The following is a 26,462-nucleotide window of genomic DNA, read 5'->3' as shown; positions in this document are numbered from 1 at the left end:
GGGGATGGTAGTGTTAAATGTATTAGCAGATTTAAATACACTAAACAGATTAAAGTAAAACTCCAGCTCACACTTTATAATCCATTACAGCAAACAGTGTTTTTTTCCCTTTTGGGATACATTTTTTAGGTGAATATATAAAAGCTGATCATTTGGCTCACCCCTGGCAGTGTCAAAGTGGTTGCAAAGGCAGAAGGCTTTATCTTAATGCATTCTATGTATTAAGATACAAAAAACCTGTGTGCAGCAGCCCCCCTAATACTTACCAGAGCCCCATCTAGATCCAGCGATGTTGCACGAGAGACTCAGCTGTCCATAACTCCCCTCCTCATTGGCCGAGATAGCAGCGCGACGCCATTGGCTCCCACTGCTGTCAAAGTCAGTGAGCCAATGAGGAGAGAAAGGGGGCTGGGCCGAGTCACGCCTCCCTGTCTGAATGGACACAGGGAGCTGTGGCATGGCTCGGTGCCCCCATAGCAAGCTGCTTGCTGTGGGGGCACTCAACGGGAGGGAGGGGCCAGGAGAGCAGAAGAGGGACCCGGGAAGAGGAGGATCTGGGCTGCTCTGTGCAAAACCATTACACGGAGCAGGTAAGTATGGAAATGCTTGTTTTTAAAAAAAAAAAAGACTTTAGTATCACTTTAAAGGATCACTAAAGATTATTATTTTTTTTTTTTTAAATAACAAACATGTTATACTTACCTCCACTGTGCAGCTCGTTTTGCACAGAGTGGCCCCGAACCTGGTCTTCTGGAGTCCCTCGGCAGCTGTCTCGCCCCCCTCCGCAAGGACTGAACACCTTCATGCGAGCTCCCTCGATGGTGTTGAGTGCTTGCGGGCGCGCTCCCATGATACATCCGGCGGCCGTAGCTCACTGTATCACTCGGCCCCACCCCCCGACGCGCCGCATCATTGGATGATGATTGACAGCAGCGCGAGCCAATGATGCTCATGGGAAATGTAGTTCCAAAAGATCTGGGGTGCCAAGGTTTGCCATCACTGTTCTAGGGGCTTATACGATGCAAGGAGGAGCTGATGGCGCTGCATGGGGACCCCAGAAGAGGATGTTCAGGGCTACTCTGTGCAAAACGAACTGCACAGTGGAGGTAAGTATGACATGTTTTTTTTTTTTTTTTTTTTAAATAACAGAGCCTTTACAAGTCACTTTTAAATGAAAAAATGGCTTTATAGCTATTTTATGTTATGACACTATAACAGGGGTTCGCCAAACTTTATAAACAAAGGACCAGTTTACTGTCCTTCAAACTTTAGCGGGGGCCAGACTATGGCCAGTGGGAGAAGTAAATGTGCTGCCGTCTGTGGGAATAAACAATGCCCCATCATTGGTATTGGGGGGAGTAATCGTGCCCCATCGTTGGCATCAATGGGAAGAATAGTGCACTATCACTAGTGTCACTGGGAGGAATAAGATCCCATTGTCGGTGTCAGTGGCAGGAATTATGCCCCACTGTTGCTGATGGTAGGGGAAAAAAAAAATGAACCAAGGGCTGGATAAAGGCAAGCAAAGGGCTGCATCTGACCCCCCAGGGCGCAGTTTAAAGACCACTGCCCTATAACTAAAGAGCTTTTCTTTTAAAGTGCTGTCATAGGTCAGAGAAATTACAGTACCTTGACATTTTTCACATTTTGTCATGTTAGAACCAAAAACGTAAATGTATTTTATTGGGATTTTATGTCATAGACCAACACAAAGTGCACATACTTGTGAAGTGGAAGGAATATAATAAATGGTTTTCAAAATTTTCGACAAAATGTGAAACATTTTAAAGGGGTATGAATACTTTTTCAAGGCACTGTACATCTCAAATAGAGGCATTTTAATGAGTGGTGTTCACATGCACACAAATGAATAGTCAATCCTTAACTACTTTTCATGTAACTTTAGAAATGAACCTCAAGCAAAATTATCGGCACTGTGTTGGCATTATTCTGCTAGGTACCAATAAACACAAATGAGTGCTGATGGAACTGACACGATAAAAATACCACATATCGATTGGTTAGCAGAACTCCAGCCAGCAGCACTTCTCACTTAAAATACTTCAGAAGTTCCAAACCTGACAAACTTTTTTTTTAACTTTCTTCTGTCTGCCAAAAAGATTGGAACCAAAGCTAGGACTTACTGTACTAAGAAACACAGAGGCAGGAGAGTAGTTCTTGTATGAATCAGATTACGTGAGAATAAAAAATGAAAGCATTTTGTCTGCTATAGGCGACAGTTCCAGCTTTCATACAGTGTAAAAACCCAAAAAGCATCAAATCATGGGCAGCCAGTTGCCTAGAGAACTCAATGAGGATTATGTAATCTCACTGGATGAGGTTTATTTTGCTAAAAGCACTGTGTATTAAAAATTGATATGTTCCTTTTTTATACACACAGCGGGTAAAAAAAGGAATTGAACACGTCACCATTTTTTTGGCTGAATATATTTCTAAAGGTGCTATTGACATGAAATGTTCACCACATATCAGTAACAACCCATGCAATCCATACATACAAAGAAACCAAAACCAATACACTCAGAAATTAAGTTATGTGTGATAAAATGGAATGACACAGGGAAAAAAAGTATTGAACACATGAAGAAACAGAGGTGCAAAAAGGTGCGGAAAGCCAAGACACCAGCAGAAATCTATCAGTAATTAGGAAGCAATCCTGCCCTTTGTCATTGCAAATTAATATCAGACGGTTCAGTCTCAACTGATAGCCCAATAAAAAGGTGTCTCATTACCAAGATGTCACAAAAAAAAAATCTCATGATAGGTAAACGCAAAAAGGTCAAGACCTTCGCAACCTTATTCTTGCAAAACATACTGATGGCATTGGTTACAGAAAGATTTCTAAACTTCTGACTGTTCCAGTGAGTACCTTTGGGGCCATAATCTGGAAGTGGAAAAAACATCATAAACCGGCCACAACCAGGTACTCCTCGCAAGATTTCTGACAGAGGAGTGAAAAGAATTAATCGGGAGAGTAGTCCAAGAGCCAAGGACCACTTGTGGAGAGCTTCAGAAAGACCTGGAATTAGCAGGTACAATTGTTTCAAAGAAAACAATAAGTAATGCACTCATCTGCCATGACCTGTATGCACACTCACCATGCAAGACTCCATTGCTGAAGAGAAAGCATGTTGAAGCTCATTTAAAGTTTGCTGCACAACATTTAGACAAGCCTGTGAAATCCTGGGAGAATGTAGTCTGGTCAGATGAGACCAACATTTAACTCTTTGGATGCCAAAATACACATCATGTTTGGAGGTCAAATGGCACTGCACATCACCCCAAAAACAACCCCCATACCAACAGTGAAGTTTGGAGGTGGGAACAGCATGGTGTGGGGCTGTTTTTCAGCATTCGATACTGGAAAACTTCATATCATTGATGGAGGGATGAATGGAAAAATGTACCAAGACTTTATAAAAATCTGCTGTCATCTACCAGGATGATGAAGATGAAACGAGGGTGGACATTTCAGGAAGACAATGATCCCAAACACAAAGCCAAGGAAACTCTCAACTGGTTTCAAAAAAAGAAAATAAAGCTGCTAGAATGGCCCAGCCGATCACTTGACTTGAATCCAATAAAACATTTATGGAAAGAATTAAAGATCAGAGTTCATAGAAGAGGCCCATGGAACCTTCAAGATTTGAAGACGGTTTGTGTGGAAGAATGGGCCAAAATCACCCCTTGAGCAATGCATGCAACTAGTTTCTCTATACAGGAGCCTGCATCTTGAAGCTATCATTACCAACACAGGATTTTGTATGAAGTATAGAAATAAATTTCAGTTAGGGTGTTTTTTCCCTGTGTCATTCCATTTTATTACACATAACTTAATTTCTGAACGTATTTGTTTTAGTTTCTTTGTATGTATAAATTGCATGGGTTGTTACCTACATGTGGTTAAAATTTAGCACCTTTAGAAATATATTTACCTAGAAAAATGATGACGTGTTCAATACTTATTTTACCTGCTGTGTGTATATATGTGGTGCTCATAAGTTTACATACCCTGGCAGAATTTGTGATTTCTTGGTCATATTTCAGAGAATATGAATGATAACACAAAAACATCTTTCACTCATGGTTAGGGTTTGACTGAAGCCATTTATTATCAATCAACTGTGTTTACTCTTTTTAAGTCATAATGGCAACAGAAACGACACAAATGACCCTGATCAAAAGTTTACATACCCTGGTGATTTTGGTCTGATAACATGCACACAAGTTGACACAAAGGGGTTTGAATGGCTATTAAAGGTAACCATCCTCACCTGTGATCTGTTTGCTTGTAATTAGTGTGTGTGTATAAAAGGTCAACGAGTTTCTGGACTCCTGACAGACCCTTGCATCTTTCATCCAGCGCTACAGTGAAATTTCTGGATTCTGAGTCATGGGGAAAGCAAAATAATTGTCAAAGGATCTGTGGGAAAAGATAGTTGAACTGTATAAAACAGGAAAGGGATATAAAAAGGTATCCAAAGAATTGAGAATGCCAATCAGCAGTGTTCAAACTCTAATCAAGAATGAATATGTTGAAACCAAACCACGGTCAGGTAGACAAACTAAAATTTCAGCCACAACTGCCAGGAAAATTGTTTGGGATAGAAAGAAAAATCCACAAATAACTTCAGGTGAAATACAGGACTCTCTGAAAATATATGGTGTGGCTGTTTCAAGATGCACAATAAGGAGGCACTTGAAGAAAGATGGGCTGCATGGTCGAGTCGCCAGAAGAAAGTCATTACTACGCAAATACCACAAAGTATCCCACTTACAATACGCCTAACAGCACAGAGACAAGCCTCAAACCTTCTGTCACAAAATCATTTGGACTGATGAGACAAAAATTTAGCTTTTTGGCCACAGCCATAAACGCTACATTTGGAGAGGAGTCTACAAAACCTATGATGAAAAGTACACCATTCCTACTGTGAAACACGGAGGTGGATCGCTGATGTTTTGGGGATGGGTGAGCTACAAAAGCACAGGAAATTTGGTTAAAATTGATGGCAAGATGAATGCAGTATGTTATCAAAAAAATACTGGAGGAACATTTGCATTCATCAGCCAGGAAGCTGAACATGGGACGTACTTGGACATTCCAACATGACAATGATCCAAAACACAAGGCCAAGTCGACCTGTCATTGGCTACAGCAGAATAAAGTGAAGGTTCTGGAGTGGCTATCTCAGTCTCCTGACCTCAATAACATTGAGCCACTCTGGGGAGATCTCAAACGTGCAGTTCATGCAAGACAGCCCAAGAATTTACAGGAACTGGAGGCTTTTTTGCCAATAGGAATGGGCAGCTTTACCATCTGAGAAGATAAAGAGCCTCATCCACAAATACCATAAAAGACTTCAAGCTGTCATTGATGTTAAAGGGGGCAATACACGGTATTAAGAACTGGGGTATGTAAACTTTTGATCAGGGTCATTTGGGTATTTTGATTGATGATAAATGGCTTCAGCCAAGCACTAACTGTGAGTGAAAGAAAAGTGTTTGTGTTATCATTCATGTTCTCTGAAAAATGGCCAAGAAATCATAAAATTCTGCCAGGGTATGTAAACATATGAGCACAACTGTATATTATATATATATATATCTTAGTACTGCTGATCTCCTGCAGCCTCTTTCAGACACTTCCTAACTGCATGCACTCGCTCCAGAATCAGCTGCACATTATTGATATGGACCTGCTTCCTGATAGTGACAATGGTGGAATATGCCTGTGCAATGTGGGTTGAAACGGTCACTTGTAGTTCTCGCCAGTGGTGCTTGTAGTACATTATTGATGCACAAGCATAATTAGGAGGCTGTTGTAGAACAGAGTTGTAAGTCAGTCTTTTTAAAAAAAATAAAATTCGTACGGTTGGGGGCACTTACAAAATACAAGTCTTGCACGAAGCATTCCTACATGGATGGATTAAATACATAAATATTATGCATACCAAACTGACATGTAGAGCTACCCCACGTAGAAGCCGGTGGCTAAGGCGGGTTCTTTGCCTCAACCTCCATAAGAACTTCAGCCCCTCTAACACACTAAGTTAAGTGTACAAAGCATGCAATACCACAGAAAATCAGTGAAAGTAATATCTAGTAACCAGTAATAATACCATATCCAAGAAACAAGCATTGAACCAATTAGTTAAAGCGGAGATCCACCCAAAAATGTAACTTCTGCTTTTCGGATTCCTCCCCCCGTCCGGTGTCACATTTGGCACCTTGCAGGGGGGGAGGAGGGGAACAGATACCTGTCTAATACAGGTATTTTGCTCCCACTTCCTGGCATAGATACCCAAGCCACCCGCAGGTATCTACGCCACTTCCTGTCCCTCCCCGCTGTCTTCTGGGAGACATACAGGTCCCAGGAGACAGCAGGGACCAGTAGAATAGCGCAGCACGAGTCGCGCATGCTTCACTTCCTGATTCCCTTACCGAAGATGGCGGCGGCAGCACCCGAGGGCCGAGGGACAGATTGGCTTCGGGTGCGACATCGCGGGCGCCCCGGACAGGTAAGTGTCCTTATTTTAAAAGTCAGCAGCTGCAGTCTTTGTAGCTGCTGACTAAAAAAATAAAAATAAAAAAAATGGCGGAACTCCGCTTTAAGCCAAACGTAATATATTGTCAACAGATGTGGTCGGTAAAGAGGTAAGCATGAAAATGGATTAACAAAGGCAGTAACAAAATTTAGCATACGGAGTGATTATTAATGGGAGCCAAGCATAAGATGACACTTGACATCTGGTTCGGCATAAACAATAGCAATGTCACCTAAAGTGCAGCAGTGGGCAGTAATAAAGCTTAATTTAGGAATACAGGAGGCTATGATGCTGAAGTGGATGAATCCAACTATACTAGGCCTGCACCAACAAGCTGAGTACTGTCCGTAAAAATGAAAAAAAGGGGAGAAGGGATCAGAAGGCACTGGCAGGATGGTTTTTCTGGAAGGACAGTCCTTTATGTTGTTCTTATGCCGTGTCACGTAACTGGTTGGAGGCCGAAGTGCTGAGAAGGGTCTCATTGTGGGCGGCTAAGTGCAGAACACCCCTGGAGGTGGTACAGGGAATGCAGTACCCAAAAAAGCATAGGTTGCCAGTAGTAGTAGTCTGCAGAGCTGATCACCGAATGGCAGCAGGAACAGGCAGGATGCGCTGGAGGGCAGGTGTCCTTAGCAGTTCCGGGCGTACTTGGCAGCAGGGCAAAGCAGGAAGCAGAACCAGAAGCCAGGCCAAGGGTCATACACGATGAATCAGTCAGTAGCACAGGCAGGTAGCATAAACTGGAAGCCAAGGTCATACACGGGTAAACGGGTAATAGAGTCGGTGAGCCAAGCCGAGGTCAAACACAGTGGATTAAGCAGATACAAGTCAGAAATTCAAGCCAGGGGGTCAGAGCCAGGAATCAAGGTGAATCAGGTCAAAAGGCAAGTCAGGTTTGTAACAGGAGGTCCAAGATCAGGATACATAAGGCACAGGAACATGGGGGGGGGGGGCTTACAATCATCCAGCAATTAGTGGTTGCTGCTGCTGGCCTTAAATAAGCCACTGGGCACCACAACCTGTCATGCATTGCGTGCACACTGGCACATATATCTTCTTGACCCTTTCTGACCGTGTGCGCATGCGCATTAGCAAATTTCTATTTACCAATCCGCGATTCTGCTGGCCGTTGACAGATATGCCAGTTCTTCTGCAGATTTTTCTCTGACAGTGGCCCCCCCCCCCCCCAAAAGGGGCAGCCTCTGGATGCCCAAGTATGCTTGCTTCTCAGGGAACTTATTGAAAAACTCACAAAGAAGTCTGGGGGCATGTACATTACTTGCAGGTTCCCAAGAGCTCTCTTCAAGCGAGTAACCTTTCTATTTTATTAGGTACTAAAACTGTCTTCCCCTTTTTGGGCAATCCAGGATGGCTTCCACCTCAAAACACTGTTTCTTCACCTACCATGATTGGAGGGTGAGGTTGATCTTCTCTTCCAGAAAAAGGGGCCAGACGTGGCTGGTTTAAACAGAAAAACATGGAAGACCAGGTGAATCTTTTAAGTACTTGGCAGGGACAATTTGAAGGCCAAAGGGTTACTCTCTTTCTTGATCGCAAAGGGGGCGATGAACCTTCCACTCACCTTCGGAGAAGGGCAAGACAGTTTAAGGTTAGCTGTGGAGAGCCACACTTTGTCCTTTGACCTTCAAAACTGGATTTCTTTTCTTCCTTTTGTCGTAATGTTTCTGGTAGTCCTCCTGCATTTTTTGCATGGTTTCCTGTAGAACCTGAAAATTTTCCTGGATGAAGGTAATTCTATTCTGTACGGCAGGTACTACTGCTGCCGGAATGGTATTAGGCAAAAATTACAGATAGAATCCATAGTTTGCCAAGAATGTATGCAAATTCAGCACACAGGTGTAAGGCTACCCAGTTATCTTGAGCAAAGGTAGAAGAACAATGGAGATGTTGCTCTAAAGTCTGATTTGTCCTCTCCGCTTAGCCATTACTCTGCGAATGATAGGCGGAAAACAAGAAGACTTCAATGTTCAAAGCTTTGCAGAGAGCCCTCCAGAACCTGGAGGTGAATTGCACCCCTCTGTCAGACACATTGCTGTTCGGCAGACCGTGCAACCTTACAATCTCTTATAGAGATTAAAGAAATTTAAGATAGATATTTTTTTTTTTTTTTTTTTTTTTTTGATATAGTAAGTAAGAAGCTCAGGAACAGGACTCAGGAGGTAAAGAAATTAGAATGGGTGACACACACATGAAATTACTCTCACAGTGACACTGCCAGCAGTGTGCAGCAGCACAGATGACGACACCTCACCGACACGTCCCCTCCTGAGTCACAGTGACAGTCTCTCTCCACGCCAGGTGGTCTCTTCAGTCCACTCTAGTCCAAACAGTCCAGACAGTCCTGTTCCCGGCTTGCCTTGCTCCCACCCTGCAGACTCGCACATGAGGCTCTGGCCGGTCCGATCGGCTCCCTTGCACCATGACATCACATGACACACTCAGGCACTGCCTCCACCAGACCCGCCCCCTGCCAGCACCACCTGAACACACTGTAGCAGGCACTCGATAGGTCTTAGCCAGATGGTCAGCATCACCATATTGTTTTACTGGCAACCTTTTCCTTTCACTGGCATTCACTGGCAGGAGAATGTTTGCAAAAGGGGCCAGCCTGAAGTGATCTAGAAGGACGTCAAGTATAACTAAAAGGAAAACTTTTTTTTTAGTTTTGGATAGAGTGGAGATTAATTAGAACATTAGGTTCTTATTGGTATCTGTGCCCCCGTTAGGGGATTAACCCTATTTGTCCTGTTTACCATTATCATTGAATGAGAATGGGGGAACTTTAAAATTTATTTACATTTATATATATATATATATATATTTTTTTTTAACACGGTTTTTAATTTTATTTTTGGATCAAATATATTGTTGTTACAAGGGATGTACGACATCCCTTGTGATAGCTGGGCAGTGACAGGTACTCTATTGAGAGATCAGGGGTCTATGAGACCCCTGATCCCTCCTCTGCCCGCTAAGGCATCTTAGAAAACTGAGACTGGTTTGATCAGATGCTTGTCTTTCCCTGAATGGCCAAAGCCAGAGAACCAAAGCAAGAAGTGACGTAGGGGGAGGGACAGACGTCCCTCTTTCTCCTCTGTCTGCAGCCGAGAGAGAGAGAGAGAGAGAGAGAGAGAGAGAGAGAGAGAGAGAGAGAGAGAGAGAGAGAGAGAGAAGTCACAAAGGGGTAAGCTACTATTGTGCTTTTTTCAGAAAACCCAGAATGCTTTGCAAAACCAGTATCATGGCTGAACTAAATGCATAAATAAATTTAAAAACGTATAAAACTAACCAAAAAAAAAAGGATTCTACATAAGTAAATTTATTTTCCATCTACTTGGCATGACTTGTGGTATCTGTAGTTCCTTGGCAGTATGGAGGCTATCCATGCTTGACCTAGACATGCCATAGACTTACATTTTGATCCTGTCATTATCACTGGGCATATCGACAGCGGTGTTAAACTGATAATTCAGCAGCTCCGTTCCAAACAAATCATATTCCACATACGATCCGAGCTCCGCAAACTCCAGCAGTTTTTTCTCATCAAAGATGGTCCTAGAACAGAAAGACGATTGTTTTATTGCATAAATGTTGACATTAGAGGTTTTCTATTAAAAGGGATTAAGGAGCTCAGTGTCATCTGATTACACAAAGTAGTTGCTTTCCTAACACATTTTTTATTAGACCCAGATTAATTATGGAGATATCTTTACTCAGACAGATCAAGCCTCATCCGAGCTCCTAAGGGTCTGAAATGTCCTTACAGTGACCACATACAGTAAGTATTGAGATATTGGGTTCAAATCCCATTAGGACTCTGTGTATGAAATTGGTATGCTCTCCCTATGATTGTGTGGTTTTCCCCTAGAGCATACCCACACTTATACCTGCCTGCAATTCTCCTCCACGTCACTGCAACAGTGATACAAAAAGCATGCATATATCTTGTGATCTTGACACTCCAGGTGATCTAAAATAAATGAGTATAACAGGTTGCCTGTAATCTTAAGATCGCTTGCGACAATTATCACTGTTGCAGTTACAATCTTTCAGAGAAGTGCTAGTCATAGTACAGATGAAAAAAAACTATAAAATAAGGTATATTCAGTGCAATAAAACAAAACTTGGTGCAAAAAGAAAAATCCTGTGTAAATAGAAAATCAATCGCCTTATATAAGGCTAATTGTGATTGCTACCAACACCTTTCAGAGTGTGTCCAAATGTGACTCTGAAACAAAATTCAATAAAATGCAATATAACATAACCATAAAAAGTGGAGGCAACAAGTGGGAGGAGCAGTGTTTCAGGATGTTTTTTCCTTGTGTGTCAGCGTAGAGAGCTGATGATGATGTGCTTGTTTTACACATATTTATGTGAGCATTTTAAATCCCTGTACATAGTTTTATAATACATTTTGATAGCAGAGAGCACTATGGTCTCCCCTTATTATTTTTTGGTTATATACGACTGATTGAGATCCCAAGATGGAGATCTCAATCAGTAATGGGGATCATAGTTTGGAGGTGAGCAGACATTTCAGCTAGATTTGGTGGTCAATGAAGTCACTGCATTATATGAACCATTTCAAATATTTACTTTGAGTCACACCACGGTGGAAATTTTACTAAAAACTGGGACTTTATATTTAATACATCATGGATTGTATAACTACACTGGTTATGTTATATTGCATAGTACAGATGAAGCTCCAAAATGCAGGTGTGGGTCTGTGAGGGCTCGTTTTGCTGTGCATAGCTGTGCACATGCGCACCTGTCTCTGAAACTGGTGCCGAATTGACTGTTTAAGCTCAGCAGCTGTACTAGTCAGTGTTCGTACTAGTCAGTGTTGTCTGATTTATAGCGTTTTCTGTGTTCCTGTACTTTACTCTGGGGACAAACTTGGCTTGTCTTGACCATACTTCAACGCTACCTGCCCTGACCTCAGCTTGTCTCTGGACCCTGCTCTGCCATCTACTCATCTGCCTGCTCTTATGACACTTACCTTGGCCTGTACTTTCACCACTCTCCTGCCTGCTCTGACCGTCTGTTACTGACCCGGCTTGCCTGACCACACATCCTGTCTGCTTAGCATCCCCTTGATAGCATGCTACCTACCTGGTCCTTGCTGCCAGCAAGTTGCTGGTCATCTGACAATATGTGCTCACCAGCCTGCCTTGCACCAGTGGCCAGTCAATTGCCAGCCAAGCAACTGCCAATCTGCCATTTGCCAGCTCAGGGTCTGCTGCACCTGTTGCCATCCTCAGTCCTGGCCATCTGATCCATCCCTGGCGAAGCACCACCCACTTACCTGTGGAGTCTGCTGAACACCTCACAGGCACTCGTACCTCACCACACTCTAACGATCACTGTCTTACTACCAGTGATCCCTGAGCTGGAGCTGTAAGAGGCCTCCCTCTTTCTTTATGTCAGGCTCTACAATCAGGTACATGACAATCCTTGCTATCTCTTTAACTGTTGGGGAGTTTAATATTGTGTTATAGACAACAAAGACTGTGCTGTCATAAGGGAGACAGTCTTACATACCCCACACTTTCAGGCTTTGCCTGCTCCTGGTTTATTTTAATGTTTAATATTGCATTCCTTGTATTAATGTTGGGGTTTCCTCCGGTGGTAGAAGTGTCACGAGACCGTGTGCCTGATTAACTTTAAACTTTAGAAGGGACAGGGATTGACTGGAACATTTGTTTCCTGTTTACGATTTTCATGTTACTTATGTGTACCTACACTGAAGGGTTAATAAAACGAATTGCATTATATGTGATAAGCATCGTCCTCGTGTAGCGCTACCCTCGTAGGAGCCGCTAATTTTAACTGGTTCTTCCCCTAACAGTGAAGAGGCAACCAGACACACAAAAACAGTCCATCCACGCCGAGTCCAATAAACAGTCTAGGGGTTGTCTTTTTAGGATTGTTGGTAGAACTTGTAACAAGAACGGGTTTGGGGTGGTATGGGATAGTCCAAAAATGCTGACTTGTGACAGGAGGACACACTTCCCTAGATGAAACGTCTCTGAGCGGTCCTTAAGCCAGAAACAAACTGGAAGGCCAGAACCGAGGCCCTGTAAGAGCTGTCTAGCGGGGGCAACCGCTGGCACCCTGAAAGCAGAACGCAGCCACTAGGCCCCTGAGCTCAGGTCAGTACTCACAATGTCCCAGGGCAGCTACGCACCTTCCAGCCTCCACCAGGCTCCACCCTGAGTCCTCCAGAGCAGTTTCTTACTTGACACTGCTTCGTTAGCTACAAAGGTAATTAGGATTATAGCTCTGCTATAGTTGGGACCTTGATAAACATCAGAAGACTCCATCAGAACCACCCCCCCAGGATTGGCTGCACTACATTATTCAAGCTGCCCATTTGACTCTCCCAGCCCTCTATGTTCTAAAAGCCTCCAGAATGCAGGGAGGAGCAATCAAACCTGCAGCCTGTGAAATTTAGAACAGGCCAAAGAAATCAATAGTTGCTCCAATGATTCCAGAGGAGCCAAAGACAACTAAATTTACCTATCATCCTAGCAAGCTATCTGGGAGGGTGCTACACTTGGATTACTCCATTCAACCATCATGGACCTGTTCTTGTGCCAAAAAATACTAACCTAACAGTAAGCCTGGCCATAGTGCTAACTAGTGGCTGCTCGTGCTCCATTTTTTTTGGAGGGGGGGGTCCACACTTATCCCATCCAGGTCGCGGGCTTTTCCTTCCGGCCAATCTGGTCTTAAGACCCGCTTCCTGTCCTGATTTGCCGGGAGGAGAAGCAGGAAGACAATAGCCAATGTTGGTTCACCTAAGTCACAAGTGTGAGGGCTCGGGGAGCAGTGCTATGCGCCCCGAGCCCAACCTTTTTGAAGCCAATTTGAGCCTCAGGCTGTAATCATGTGCTTCAAAAAAAAAAAAAAAAAAAAAAAAACTTGTAGAAATCTATGCGTCTGACGCCACCCCGCATAGAGATTAGGGGCCGGCACATGGAGATTAGAGGGGTGGCCCTTTTGGACCGGCCACTGCTGTTGCTAACCCGAATGACCAAAAAAAACAAAACTTAACCATTTCTTTAGCAACAAAGCCATGTGATCACCATGTCAGTGCCTTGAATATAAACAAAGCCATGCTACAAAGCAACACAGTCCTACAGTTAGGAGCACTGTATTTTCCTAGCTTTAAACAGGAACATTTTTTTTTAAATCCAATTTTTCCTAGCAGTGTTGTATGACAAAATTAGAGGCTAATTTGAGTCAAAATCAAGTTCAAGATTGCCCTCCCATCCTAATATCTATCTATACACACACTAGAAAAAGATGGCGGGGTCACAGTAAGATAAAAAGTTCTCTGTTTTCTCCTAAAGTGTTTATTTATAATGCTGAGTTCGTTTTTCTGTGTCAAATCATTTGGAAAATTGTTTGTATTTTTCAAAGAGTAGATTTCAAAGTGTACATTGGCTTGTGAAGTGCAGGAAAGCCGCCAGTTTGCTTATTAAAATGTAAAACAAGTAAAAGTGTTAATTAGCTGTATTCTGTGATTTCAACAGCTCCGGGTCTTGGAATAACATCTTGAGGTTTAATTGGAGTTAAAGGGAACGCATAATGCTTTTTCCATCAGTACATATTATGAGTGGTCAACTCAGTGTTCTTTTTTTACATGACTATTAACATTTTACTTGCTTTTTTTTTTCGTGTTTTCTTAATTGTTTATTGAACCTAGAGATTTGTAGTTTCACCCCTGGAGGGAGCTCTCAGTGGCTCAGTGCTCTTATTTTGTTTCTCTCAGTGCTGCTATGGTTATCGTGTTGCTTTGTTAGAAAACTAAGCCACGTGATTATTTTTTTTCAAACAACTTCTGTGTTATATTTGCTTACTTTGAATGAACCTGATACTTTAGTTGTATTGTTAGGGGCTCGTCTGAAATGTAAAAGTTGCTGATTTTCAACTGTCTGACCTAACATACTGCACTTTCAGAAGATAGGAAACCTGATTACCTCAGCAAAAGTAGCTGTCAGATGGTGAGCACTAGACATGTGCATTCGTTTTCGTTCGAATGCATATTCGTCCGAATTTCAGGTATTTTCGTTATCGTTTTAACAAACGATAACGAAAGTGCAGAATCCGAAAAACGAAAGATCCGACATATGCAAATGCTTTATTTTCGTTGCTAAAACAGTTTGATATAGATAGGAGATTGGACATGATGATAATAACAACAATCTGTGTCCATCAAACCTGTGGTGAAATGTGCCTAACCTTAACTCTATTAGTCCAAGATTATTCTACATAGAGAGAAAAGATTCGACGTCGGGGAGAAAAGATTCGACGTCGGGGAGAAAAGATTCGACGTCGGGGAGAAAAGATAAATAAAAATAATGATGATGATGAATGTTATTGGCTGACTGTAACCAAAGAGGAGGAGCAGTAAAATAGCTAGAACTAAGTACACACGTACTTTGGCTTATGGTGTCTGTTGAAAGTTCTAAGAAGATTCAACGGAGCAGGTAAACTATACGGCGTCGTACAGTTTAGCTGCTCCGTCGAATCTTCTTTGAACATTCGACAGACACCATAAGCCTTCAATGACAAATTCGACCTTAATTTGGATTTTCGGACGAATGCAATTTTTAACGAAAAACGAAATAAATAAAAATGAATTTCGGGAGTAACTAAATAAATGTATTTTTCGGACGAAAACTAAATTCCGAAACAAAATATTTCAGTGTGCACATGTCTAGTGAGCACTTCATTCTGCGCCACTTCTAATAACCGTGACCTGAATATCCTAACATATGACAGCTGCAGGCAGATTAGGGTGTGAAATGGTTTGGGGTCACAGTGATGTTCTGGGTTGCTGAAAAGTCTGGCCACACTGAAATCTGAAATTGTATTTAATGTTTTTCTTACATGTGTTTTTGCACATTTTTATGCATGCCAGTACAATGTATTAGGTCTTAATCTGGTTGCTATCAGGGCCAGATCCAGGGGGGTGCTGTGGGCTATGCGCCCCTAGATTTTAACTAAGTCCCGCCAGGTCTCAGAGTATATACACTGATCCCTCAGCCAGTCTTATGCAGACATTTGATGTAAGGGGGCATGGTGATGGGGGCACCTAACGTAAGAGGGCATGGTGATGGGGAGAACAGATCATATGTAATGGGCATTCTTATTGTGACACAGATTTAAGGGGGCGCTCTGATGGGGACACCGATGTATGGGGGGTGCCCTGATGGGGACACCAATGTAAGGGATAATCCATATTCAGATTGAACATATTCCTGGGGAAAGCTCTAGGATACTGGGCGCTGTAGCAACCACCAGCTGAAGACTGGATCATGAAAGCCGCAATTAATATATTTGCCAACACACAAAGGATCTTCAGTCCAAACATGTTTTATTTCAGCATGATCACAGTCTCTAACAGCCTGTCACAGTGTCACACAACCTGGGAAATACTTGTATGTATTAGGTGGTCATTAGATTAGGGTGATCAAACAGAACCTGTGCCCCCTTATATCAGATGTCCCTATCAGAGTCCCACTTTATATCAGGGTTCCCACCCGAGTGTCTGTTTACATCAGGGTCCCCAGAGTGTCCTTTTACATCAGATGTCCCCATCAGAGTATCCCCCTACTTTAGATGTCCCCTTACATCAGGTGTCCCCATCAGTGTCCCCTTACATCAAGTAAGCCACAATGAATATATTTGGCAGCACACCCCGGATCTTCAGTCCAAACCCACGGATCTTCAGTCCAAACGTTTTTTATTTTATCATGATCACATCACAAGCAAGAGTGCAACGTTTCGGCATCTCGCAGGACCCCTTAGCCACACATCACTTGCCTGATGAAGGGGTCCTGCGTGCAGTTGCCCCCTTCTGTGAACTTGCACAATGTGCTGTACCACAATGGTAGGTTCCCAGTCGTTACTACTTTTCAAGTAAGGCCGTTCCATCCCTCTATCATCACATGGAAGGGAATGTTCTGGCATCGTTGGGCAAGGCTGTCAGCTGTAAAATCCACCTTACTGCTGACATGTGGTCCAGAAAGCATGGGCAGGGACGATATATTTCATTAACAGCACACTGGGTATCGCTACTTGCAACTCAAAAGGATGCAGGACAGGGCTCGGTGCTGCAGCTGGTTGTGCCCCCACATCTCTATACAGCTGGTAGTGATGATGCCAGACCTGTGAGCTCTACCCCCTCCTCTGCGACCTCCATGCCCTCCTCTGCAGAATTGTTCTATGAACATCAGGTACCCCCTAAGCGTTCAAAGGGCTATTCCTAGAGTCAGGCTAAAAGGTGCCATGCAGTTCTTCAGCTGGTGTGTTTAGGGGACAGGAACCACACCAGAGCAGAGATTCTTGCAGGTCTCCAGGGACAGGCTCAGAGGTGGTTCACACCACGCCAGCTGGAGCCAGGAATGGTGGTGTCCAATAATGGCTCAAAACTCCTGTCTGCCCTTAGACAAGGAAAGTTGACACATGGGCCATGCCTGGCACATGTCCTCAATTTGGTGGCGTAGCATTTCCTAAGTACGTACCCAGGGTTGCAAGATGTACTAAAGCAGGCCAGAAGAGTCTGTAGCCATTTCAGGCGGTCATACACAGCCAGTGCTCGGTTGGCTGAAATTCAGAGGGAATTCCACCTGTCCGTAAACCGCCTGATTTGTGACATGCAGCGGCTATAAATGCAGCAGAGGGCCGTCAATGAGTACCTGCGCCAGTAAGGCATGAAGACAGGCTCAGGCCGCCTTGACTTTTTTTTATCCACGCCAATGGCTGATCATTCCAGATGCTGTCATCCTGAGTGACCCCGAGGAGTCTGCTTCTCAAGCCTCTGCAAATTTTAAGCGCATGGGCAATCTCATGCTTTAAAGCCTGCGAAAGGACCCAAGAATACGTGGCATAAAGGAGAAGGATGATTACTGGTTGGCAACCCTCCTCAGAACTCATTCCATCCCAACAGAGTGCAGAAGATAAAATCTCTTGAGGACATGTTAAAAAGGATTTTATTGAACGTTCATCTTGACTCCAGTAGGTTACAGTGTAGTGGAAAACTTAGTCTTCTGTTGGTCAAGAGGGGAGCGTTGCAGAAGGCGTCCGCCTAAGTGAGGCATTTCGGAATTTTTTTAGTCCTCAAAGCCCAGGGCTGTCAGCTTCCACATCCCATCGGCTGTGCCTGCATCACATGTTGGATGATTACCTCAGGGCAAAACAGAGATGGAGAGCTTTCCACTGACTTACTGGGTCATGAGAATAGACCACTGGCCAGAACTTGCCCAGTATGCTATTGAGTTGTTGGGCTGCCCTGCATCCAGCGTGCTTTCAGAACGAGCATTCAGTGCTGCAGGAGGTTTCGTAACTGATAGTTACATAGTAAGTCAGGTTGAAAAAAGACACAAGTCCATCTAGTTCAACCATAAAAATAAATACAATAAAAAAAATATATCATACAATCCCATATACCCAATCCTATACCCACAGTTGATCCCCCCCCCCCGAAAAGCAGGATCCAATTTGCTTATGTTAGGCCTTAAAGCAAGCTACTGAGCTGGCCAGAACCACCTCTGGAGGGAGTCTATTCTACATTTTCAAAGCTCTTACTGTGAAGAAACCTTTCCGTATTTGGAGATGAAATCTCTTTTCCTCTAGACATAAAGAGTGCCCCCTTGTCCTCAGTGTTGACCGATGGAGCCTTATATAGTTATACAAGGTGCATATCAATGCAGTGTTTTACAGCAAGGCCAATTCTTGCTTTCATCAAGAGTACCTCTATAGGGTTACGGTGGGAAGGCGCCACCGACCCCCAAAGACCAATTTTTCTGCTCCTGTTACTTCTATCCAAAGTTAACTTGACACCAGAATGTATCCAAATAATCTCTAATCTTGTTCCCAGTGCACAACATTGTGGCCTCATCATACACACTGGCTCCGCAACTGTTGCTGACCAAAATAAAGGCAGCTTGCAGGGAAAATTTCATTTTTTGGCTTTATAAATGCAATTATTGCTGCAGCAGATTCTAGACATGGTACAGATCTGCCACTTTACAGGTAGACTAAGGGGACCCCCCAGGCACTACATTGGAAGGAATTTTTCATTTTTATGCTTTCACTTTAAAAATCAAAAACTCACTGCTCATTTAACAATGATGTTTTTCACAAACTTTTTTGTTATTGATACATGTCCCCCCAGGGCAGGACCCCTATAACCATTGTATGCCCAATTACTTGCATATAAGCCTTCAAAATGGGCACTTTTGATTTTATGACGTTCGGGGACCACTGACTTTATTGGGGTTCGTTATTCCGGTCCGAACTTTCGCAGTGTTCGAAAGTTCTGTTGCGAACCGCACAGGGGTCCGTTCGGCCCATCCCTAATAGGGACACAGTCAGCAAAAAAAAAAAAACCTGAAAGAGGCTCTATCCCTACACTGGTTCTACTCAAAACTAATAAATATGTTTTGAATCTAGTTGTCCTTCAAACTAATGTGCTTCTAACATCCTGCAATGCTGAAATACAGGTGCTCTTGAAGTGGAGAGAATCAATGGAAAATTTCTGCTCTGGGCTGGTAGCAGTACCTATCAAGGTGAGACATCACAGTTTTGGACACATCGGCTCCAGCCTCCTGCAAAATTTGCACAATCTGGAAGGGAGCATCACTATTTCTGCCAGGATGGATATTGACTGGGCATCCGAGCTGTTTCTGAGCCTCAGCTGTTGCTTGAAGAACTCGCTTTTCACTATCAGTCAATGGCCATGAGCATCCAATCTCTCCAATGATCCCACATTTTATGTCTGTTCCATCTGCCCCTTGGAGAACTTCATCCATCAGAACCTGGGTCAGCTAACAAGGAGAGAAGGATAAAGACAAGTGTGTATTAATCAACACTCTATTGTTAAAACCCAATTCCAGGAATTTTACAAATGCTACCCTTCCAGTGCCCCCCCCCCCCCCGCACTGCAAAGGTTTACTGCTTGTTCAGAATTATATCTTGTTTACCTTATTCCGTGTTTCAACAGGGTCCCTCCAGTGGTGCACCAGGTCCTGCGAAGAACCCTCTCTAAGAAGCTCCTGCCTGCAGTCACACTCCTGCCTTCTCAACATATAATGCAGGATTAATAGCCCTGCGTTGAGCATGATGATGCTGAGGGACTGACCATAGAATGGAGTTCTGGAGGCAAAGAAGAAGAGCGCTGGAGCCCTTTGGAACAAGAGTAGGCTATGCTATTGTGGTCAGACAGTGCACTCCGGTCAGCGCTCTCAGCTTTTGGCTGATAGTGCAGATCAGGAGCCGGTCGGCAGGGCCGGATTAACATAGGGGCTATTGGAGCTGCAGCTCCAGGCCCCTCCCTCAATATAGGCCCATGCCAGTGGCTTATCTGTGTTCTGTCCTGAAGGAAGAGGAGCCCTCTGTGCACTGCACACATGGAGGAGACAAGTGTCAGCCGCTGTAGACGAGTCTGCTCTCTGCCGATACCTCCTATCACAGGATCTGTTCCACTCACACAGATCCTCAGTGTCCCGGAGCTGCAGGCAGCTGTCTGGGGGTGGGGCGCTGATATCATCCTAACCAGCAGGAGGAAGGACATCTGCCATGCTGTTGAGATGAGATCAGTAAACTTATTAGGGAGGATTGTGTAGGAACTGACCTGGGGGGGTGTAATGATTGTGCTAGGGCACAGACTGCCGCTCCCCCCATGTAATGTGCTCTCTTGTGCCCACTATGTTATGTGCTGTGTCATGCAGTGCCCACCATGTCATGTGCAGTGCCCACCGTGTCATGTGCAGTGCCCACCGTGTCATGTGCAGTGCCCACCGTGTCATGTGCAGTGCCCACTGTGTCATGTGCAGTGCCATGAAGTGCCCACCAAGTCATGTGCTGTGCCATGCAGTGCCCACTATGTAATGTGTCGTGCAGTGCCCACCATGTGATGTGCTATGAAGTGCCCACCAAGTCATGTGCTGGGCCATGCAGTGCCCACTATGTAATGTGTCGTGCAGTGCCCACCATGTAATGTGCCATGCAGTGCCCACCATGTAATGTTCAGTACCCACCATGTCATGTGCTATGCCCACTATGTCGTGCTGTGCCTTGCAGTGCCCACCATGTAATGTGCAGTGTCCACCATGTTGTGCGGTGCCTTGCAGTGCCAACCATGTCATGTGCCATGCAGTGCCCACCATGTAATGTGTCGCGCAGTGCCCACCATGTAATGTGTCGCGCAGTGCCCACCATGTAATGTTCAGTGCCCATGTCATGTGCTATGCCCACTATGTCGTGCTGTGTCTTGCAGTGCCCACCATGTAATGTGCAGTGTCCACCATGTTGTGCTGTGCCTTGCAGTGCCAACCATGTCATGTTTTGTGTCATGCAGTTCCCAAAATGCCATGTGTAGTGCCCACAATGTCACGTGCTGTGCCTTGCAGTGCCCACTATGTAATATGCAGTGCCCACCATGTCATGTAGTGTGCCTTGCAGTGCCCACTATGTAATGTGCAGTGCCCACCATGTCATGTACTGTGCCATGCAGTGCCCACCATGTTATGTGCTGTGCCCACCATATCATGTGCAGTGCCCAGCATGTCATGTGCTGTGCTTACCGTGTAATGTGCTGTGCCCTGCAGCAGTGCCCACCATGTCATGTGCAGTTCCTACCATGTAATGTGCAGCGCCCCATTGCCATGTGCATTGCCCACCATGTTATGTACTGTACCATGAAGTGCCCACTATGTCATGTGCAGTGCCCACCATGTCATGTGCAGGGCCCACCATGTCATGTGCAGTGCCATGAAAAGCCCACCATGTCATGTGCTGTGCCATGCAGTGCCCACTATGTAATGTGCAGTGCCCACCAGGTCATGTCCAGTGCCCACCATGTCATGCTGTGCCATGCAGTGCCCACCATGTGATGTGCTGTGCCATGCAGTGCCCACCATGTAATGTGTCGTGCAGTGCCCACCATGTAATGTGCAATGCAGTGCCCACCATGTCGTGCTGTGCCTTGCAGTGCCCACCATGTAATGTGCAGTGTCCACCATGTTGTGCTGTGTCATGCAGTTCCCAACATGCCATGTGTAGTGCCCACCCACAATGTCACGTGCTGTGCCATGCAGTGCCCACTATGTAATGTGCAGTGCCCACCAGGTCATGTCCAGTGCCCACCATGTCATGCTGTGCCATGCAGTGCCCACCATGTGATGTGCTGTGCCATGCAGTGCCCACCATGTAATGTGTCGTGCAGTGCCCACCATGTAATGTGCAATGCAGTGCCCACCATGTCGTGCTGTGCCTTGCAGTGCCCACCATGTAATGTGCAGTGTCCACCATGTTGTGCTGTGTCATGCAGTTCCCAACATGCCATGTGTAGTGCCCACCCACAATGTCACGTGCTGTGCCTTGCAGTGCCCATTATGTAATATGCAGTGCCCACCATGTCATGTGGTGTGCCTTGCAGTGCCCACTATGTCATGTACCGTGCCATGCAGTGCCCACCATGTCATGTGCTGTGCCCAGCATGTCACGTGCTGTGCTTACCGTGTAATGTGCTGTGCCCTGCAGCAGTGCCCACCATGTCATGTGCTATGCCCACTATGTCGTGCTGTGCCTTGCAGTGCCCACCATGTAATGTGCAGTGCCAACCATGTCATGTGCTGTGTCATGCAGTTCCCACAATGTCATGTGCTGTGCCTTGCAGTGCCCACTATGTAATATGCAGTGCCCACCATGTCATGTGGTGTGCCTTGCAGTGCCCACTATGTAATGTGCAGTGCCCACCATGTCATGTACTGTGCCATGCAGTGCTCACCATGTTATGTGCTGTGCAGTGCCCACCATATCATGTGCAGTGCCCAGCATGTCATGTGCTGTGCTTACTGTGTAATGTGCTGTGCCCTGCAGCAGTGCCCACCATGTCATGTGCAGTTCCTACCATGTAATGTGCAGTGCCCCGATGTCATGTGCCTTGCCCACCATGTTATGTGTTGTGCCATGCAGTGCTCACCATGTCATGTGCTGTGCACACCATGTAATGTACTGTCCCATGCAGTGCTCACCATGTCGTGCAGTGCCCACCATGTAAATTGCTGTGCAGTGCCCACCATGTCATGTGCAGTGCATGGCCCACAATGGAACATGCTGTGCAGTGCTCACCATGTCATGTGCTGTGCCGTGTCCACCATGTCATGTGCAGTGCCCACCATGTCATGTGCTGTGCCCACCATGTCATGTGGTGTCATGCAGTGCCCACCATGTCATGTGCAGTACCCACCATATAATATGCTGTGCTGTGTAGTGCCAACTTGTAATGTGCTCAGCTGTGCCCGCCATGTCACGTGCTGTGCCCACCATTCAAAGTGATGTGCCCACCGTGTGCATGTGCTGTGTTGTGCCCACGATGTATTGTGCCATGTTGTGCAGTACCAACCATGTCATGTGCTATGCCCACCATGTAATGTGCTATGCTTTGCCCACCGTGTAAGGTGTTGTATCCACCATGTAATGTGCTGTGCCCACCATGTAATGTACTCTGCTTTGCCCCCCCACCCCCATGTAAAATACTCTGGCTATTACCCCCGCCCCCCCATGTAATGTACTATGCTGTGCCCCCCACAGACTCACCCTCTTTCTTTCACCCCTCCAGTTTTTATTGAACTGGCCGATGTCACCCTAGGCCCGTGTGTACTAGGCTTAAAGAGGAAGTAAACCCTGGTGGGTTTTACTTCCTCTTTATTCCCCTGCAAAGGTAAAGCATAATGGGCTACTATGCATTGCATAGTAGCCTATTATGTGTCACTTACCTGAAACTGAAGCGCGCAATGTCACCGCTGTCCCCACTAGCAGCGAGCGTCCATCTTCCCCCCTCTTCCTTCCGGGGGCCGCGAACTCTGGCTCTGACTGGCCGGAGTCTCGTGACGTCACTCCCGCGCATGCACATGGAAGCCGCCAGTCACAGCATGACCCCTATTAGAAACGGCACGATGTGCCCTTTCTAAAGTGTGCTTGCGCCGTAGACATCGGCGCTCGGCTTTTTTGTAAATATTGACGGTTTAGGAGATATTTCTTGCACCTACAGGTAAGCCTTAATATAGGCTTACCTGTAGGTAAAAGTGGTTGTACAGGGTGTACAACCACTTTAAGTGTTAAAGCCTTTTCACCTCCAACTAGACTTAATGAGCATTTAACCCTTGTAGTGTGAGGCACCCCACTGCAAGGGTAGTTTCTGACATAATCCTGGAATTGGGCTTTAAAGTAGGTATAAACTCTAACTGAATGATCTCTTTACCTTTCTAAAGCACTGTGTATCACTAACATTTGTAACTTTCTGAAATAAAATACAATTTTAACCTTTTTTAACACTTGTTGCAGCTTAGTGTTGCTTGTGTCCTTCAACATCTACAGGCACTACAGTGAATGAATGAGTCTGGGCATTTCCCAAGGTAGGTTTCCTTACAGTAAGAGCCGTGGACCATGTCTGTGTAATGAGTTTTGAAATAGACACTTGTAGTCTTCATTGGACATCCAGGTGACAGAGTGACAACATAGGAGCACAAATGGGAGACTGGGACAAAGTACTGTCACCAGGACGTCCCTGAACAAAGGTCCTGTGGGTCGAAAACTATGCTGTTCTTTCCCTAGGAATGCCGGAGCACATCAGAGCAGTTCAGATTCATCAGAGCCAGCACGTGACTGCGCTAACCAATCAGAATCTCTCTGATCCATCCTGGCATTCTTAGGGAAAGAATACAGGTTGTAAGGTCATCTTATCTCCTGTCTAAGGTTTGTAACGGCTGATAACAGACACTCAAAACACATAAAACTGCAGGAATGGGTTTCTGGACAGGTCTGCCGTGTCTTGTTTTGCATTTTTCTAGGTTGTCTTGCAAAACAGTGCACTCAGGGATGATGTGTTACATCACCTGATATTCAATCTGTTGAGAAGGCTCCCAAGTCCTGTGTCATGGGTGGGTACAATGAGTCTGTTTTGTCAGCTGTCCAGTCCCTGGTAAGCTTGTCACCAGTGGGTTAGTCCTAGCTTTGACAAAACAGGAGGGCAACATTCTAAAAATGGTCCTTTAGATAGAGGCTCGCCCCTTCTGGGGAGAGGAAGTCTTCTGCCTGCTCTCCTATCTTGCCAGAGGAAGTCCTCTGTTAGTTTTCCTTCTTCAGGTTTGTGTGGGTAGAGTTTCTCATGGAGTGGGCTGTCTGCCTGGTTTGAGGCCCTAGGACTGAAGCTTGGACCTGCAGGACACTATGTCTCTCTCTAAGCAGGCTGTATGCCTGGAGGCCAAGAATTTTCTGCTACAGTCATCAATGGAGCAGAGATACACACTCGAGCCTCTTGTTTTGTGATGATACTGGAATGCCGAGACTCACCCAATGATTACTAGCCAAGAAGTTGTAGGAGCCCCTTGTGAGTTTTGGGTATTCAAACTTGTCCTTCTGTCAAGTTCAAGTACCCTTATATGTAGACCTACTGTCCTTCAAGGAAATGTTACCTGTCCTGGGAAACATCCTATGAGTGAGTACCTCTTGTATTCACAAGACCTCTTTAGGCTTGGTTCACACTGCCGTGACCTGAAAGTCACGCAACTTACGGTGCGCAATCTTCCTGGCGATTTGCGTGCTACTTTGAGGAGACTTGATGCGACTTTCGGGAATGCCTGGGAAATCTTCCTGTAACGTTGGATCCAAATCACATCAAAATAGATGAGGATCTGAATTGGAGGCGACTTCCATTAATGTCTATGGGCACAAGTCAGATAAAAGTCGCCTTGAAGTAGTACAGCAAACTTTTCTGATGTCGGAGCGACTTCAGTAGTGCCAATTAAGAAAGCTCTCGTTGACTTACATGGGATTTCACATGACTTGAGGTTTCACAAGTCAGATCCTAAGTCGCAGCAGTGTGAACCGAGTCTAAGGTGGAGACACCAAAGCTCTAAGAACTCCCACTTTGTGAAGGCACATAATGCCCTGTTATTGAGGTTCTGTTACAGCATTAGGATGTAATTGTCCAAAACACTGAACTAAAGGTACTGCTGGGATTGTCAATTAATAATTCTACCCTTCTGCATTAACTTGAACAGAGTGTCAGTGCTCAGGCAGTAAACAGGTTAGCCTCTGTGTGGGTTTTACAGCCTGCTATGGCACTGATGTGTGCTCCAACAGGGATAAAAAAAAAAAAAAAAAAAACACATCCCCCTCTGGGTAATCAATGTACATTGCAGGGGTTTTAACAAACATTGTTGCAGATTCCGGTCTTTTGTTTTTCTGAAGAAATAGTGGTTTGTGTCTATGTGCAAAGTGAATCTATATGGGACTTAATTATCAATCGGGTGCTGCACCTGCAGGGCTCTAATGAGATACGTGTCAGGGTCTGCATCCCTTTGGATGCAATTTCCCTTTGGGAGTGTCTTATCAAAAATGTTTTTGTTGCAGGGGATGCTCAAAATCTGATCTGTATCTTAGTGCAGACATCTAGACATGTGCACACTGAAATATTATGTTTCGGAATTTCGTTTTCGTCCGAAAAATACATTTAGTTACTCCCGAAATTTGTTTTTATTCATTTCGTTTCATTAAAAAATGCATTCGCCCGAAAATCCGAATTAAGGTCGAATCTGTCATTGAAGGCTTATGGTGTCCGTCGAATGTTTCAAGAAGATTCGACGAAACAGCTAAACTGTACGACGCTGCAATTGTACAGTTCCGGTTGAATGCTCCGCACACAAGCTATAGTAGAATTCTAATGCTGTATGACTAGTAATAATTATATTTATTAATTATTACTAGTCAACCAACATTAGAATTCTTCTATAGCCTATGGGCGGAGCATTTGACCATAAAATCTCCGTTTGTGGCAATCGTATGTTTTTA

General features: G+C 44.8%; 1 protein-coding gene across 1 annotated transcript in view; it reads right to left on the bottom strand.

Moving 5' to 3' along the window:
* The window catches only part of PTER (phosphotriesterase related), a 56,038-nt gene that overhangs the window by 5,581 nt on the left and 23,995 nt on the right, over window positions 1–26,462 (bottom strand). The window contains exons 3-4 of the mRNA XM_073629708.1: window positions 19,167–19,432; window positions 10,005–10,145 (exon numbers count right to left, since the gene is read on the bottom strand). Of these exons, the coding sequence (XP_073485809.1) occupies window positions 10,005–10,145; window positions 19,167–19,432 (407 nt within the window). The remainder of the gene's footprint in view (window positions 1–10,004; window positions 10,146–19,166; window positions 19,433–26,462) is intronic.

This window comes from Aquarana catesbeiana, linkage group LG05 (genome assembly GCF_042186555.1).
Source record: "Aquarana catesbeiana isolate 2022-GZ linkage group LG05, ASM4218655v1, whole genome shotgun sequence".
Lineage (NCBI taxonomy): Eukaryota > Metazoa > Chordata > Amphibia > Anura > Ranidae > Aquarana > Aquarana catesbeiana.
Note: the sequence above shows the minus strand (reverse complement) of the source record. Positions and strands in the feature narration are given on the sequence as shown.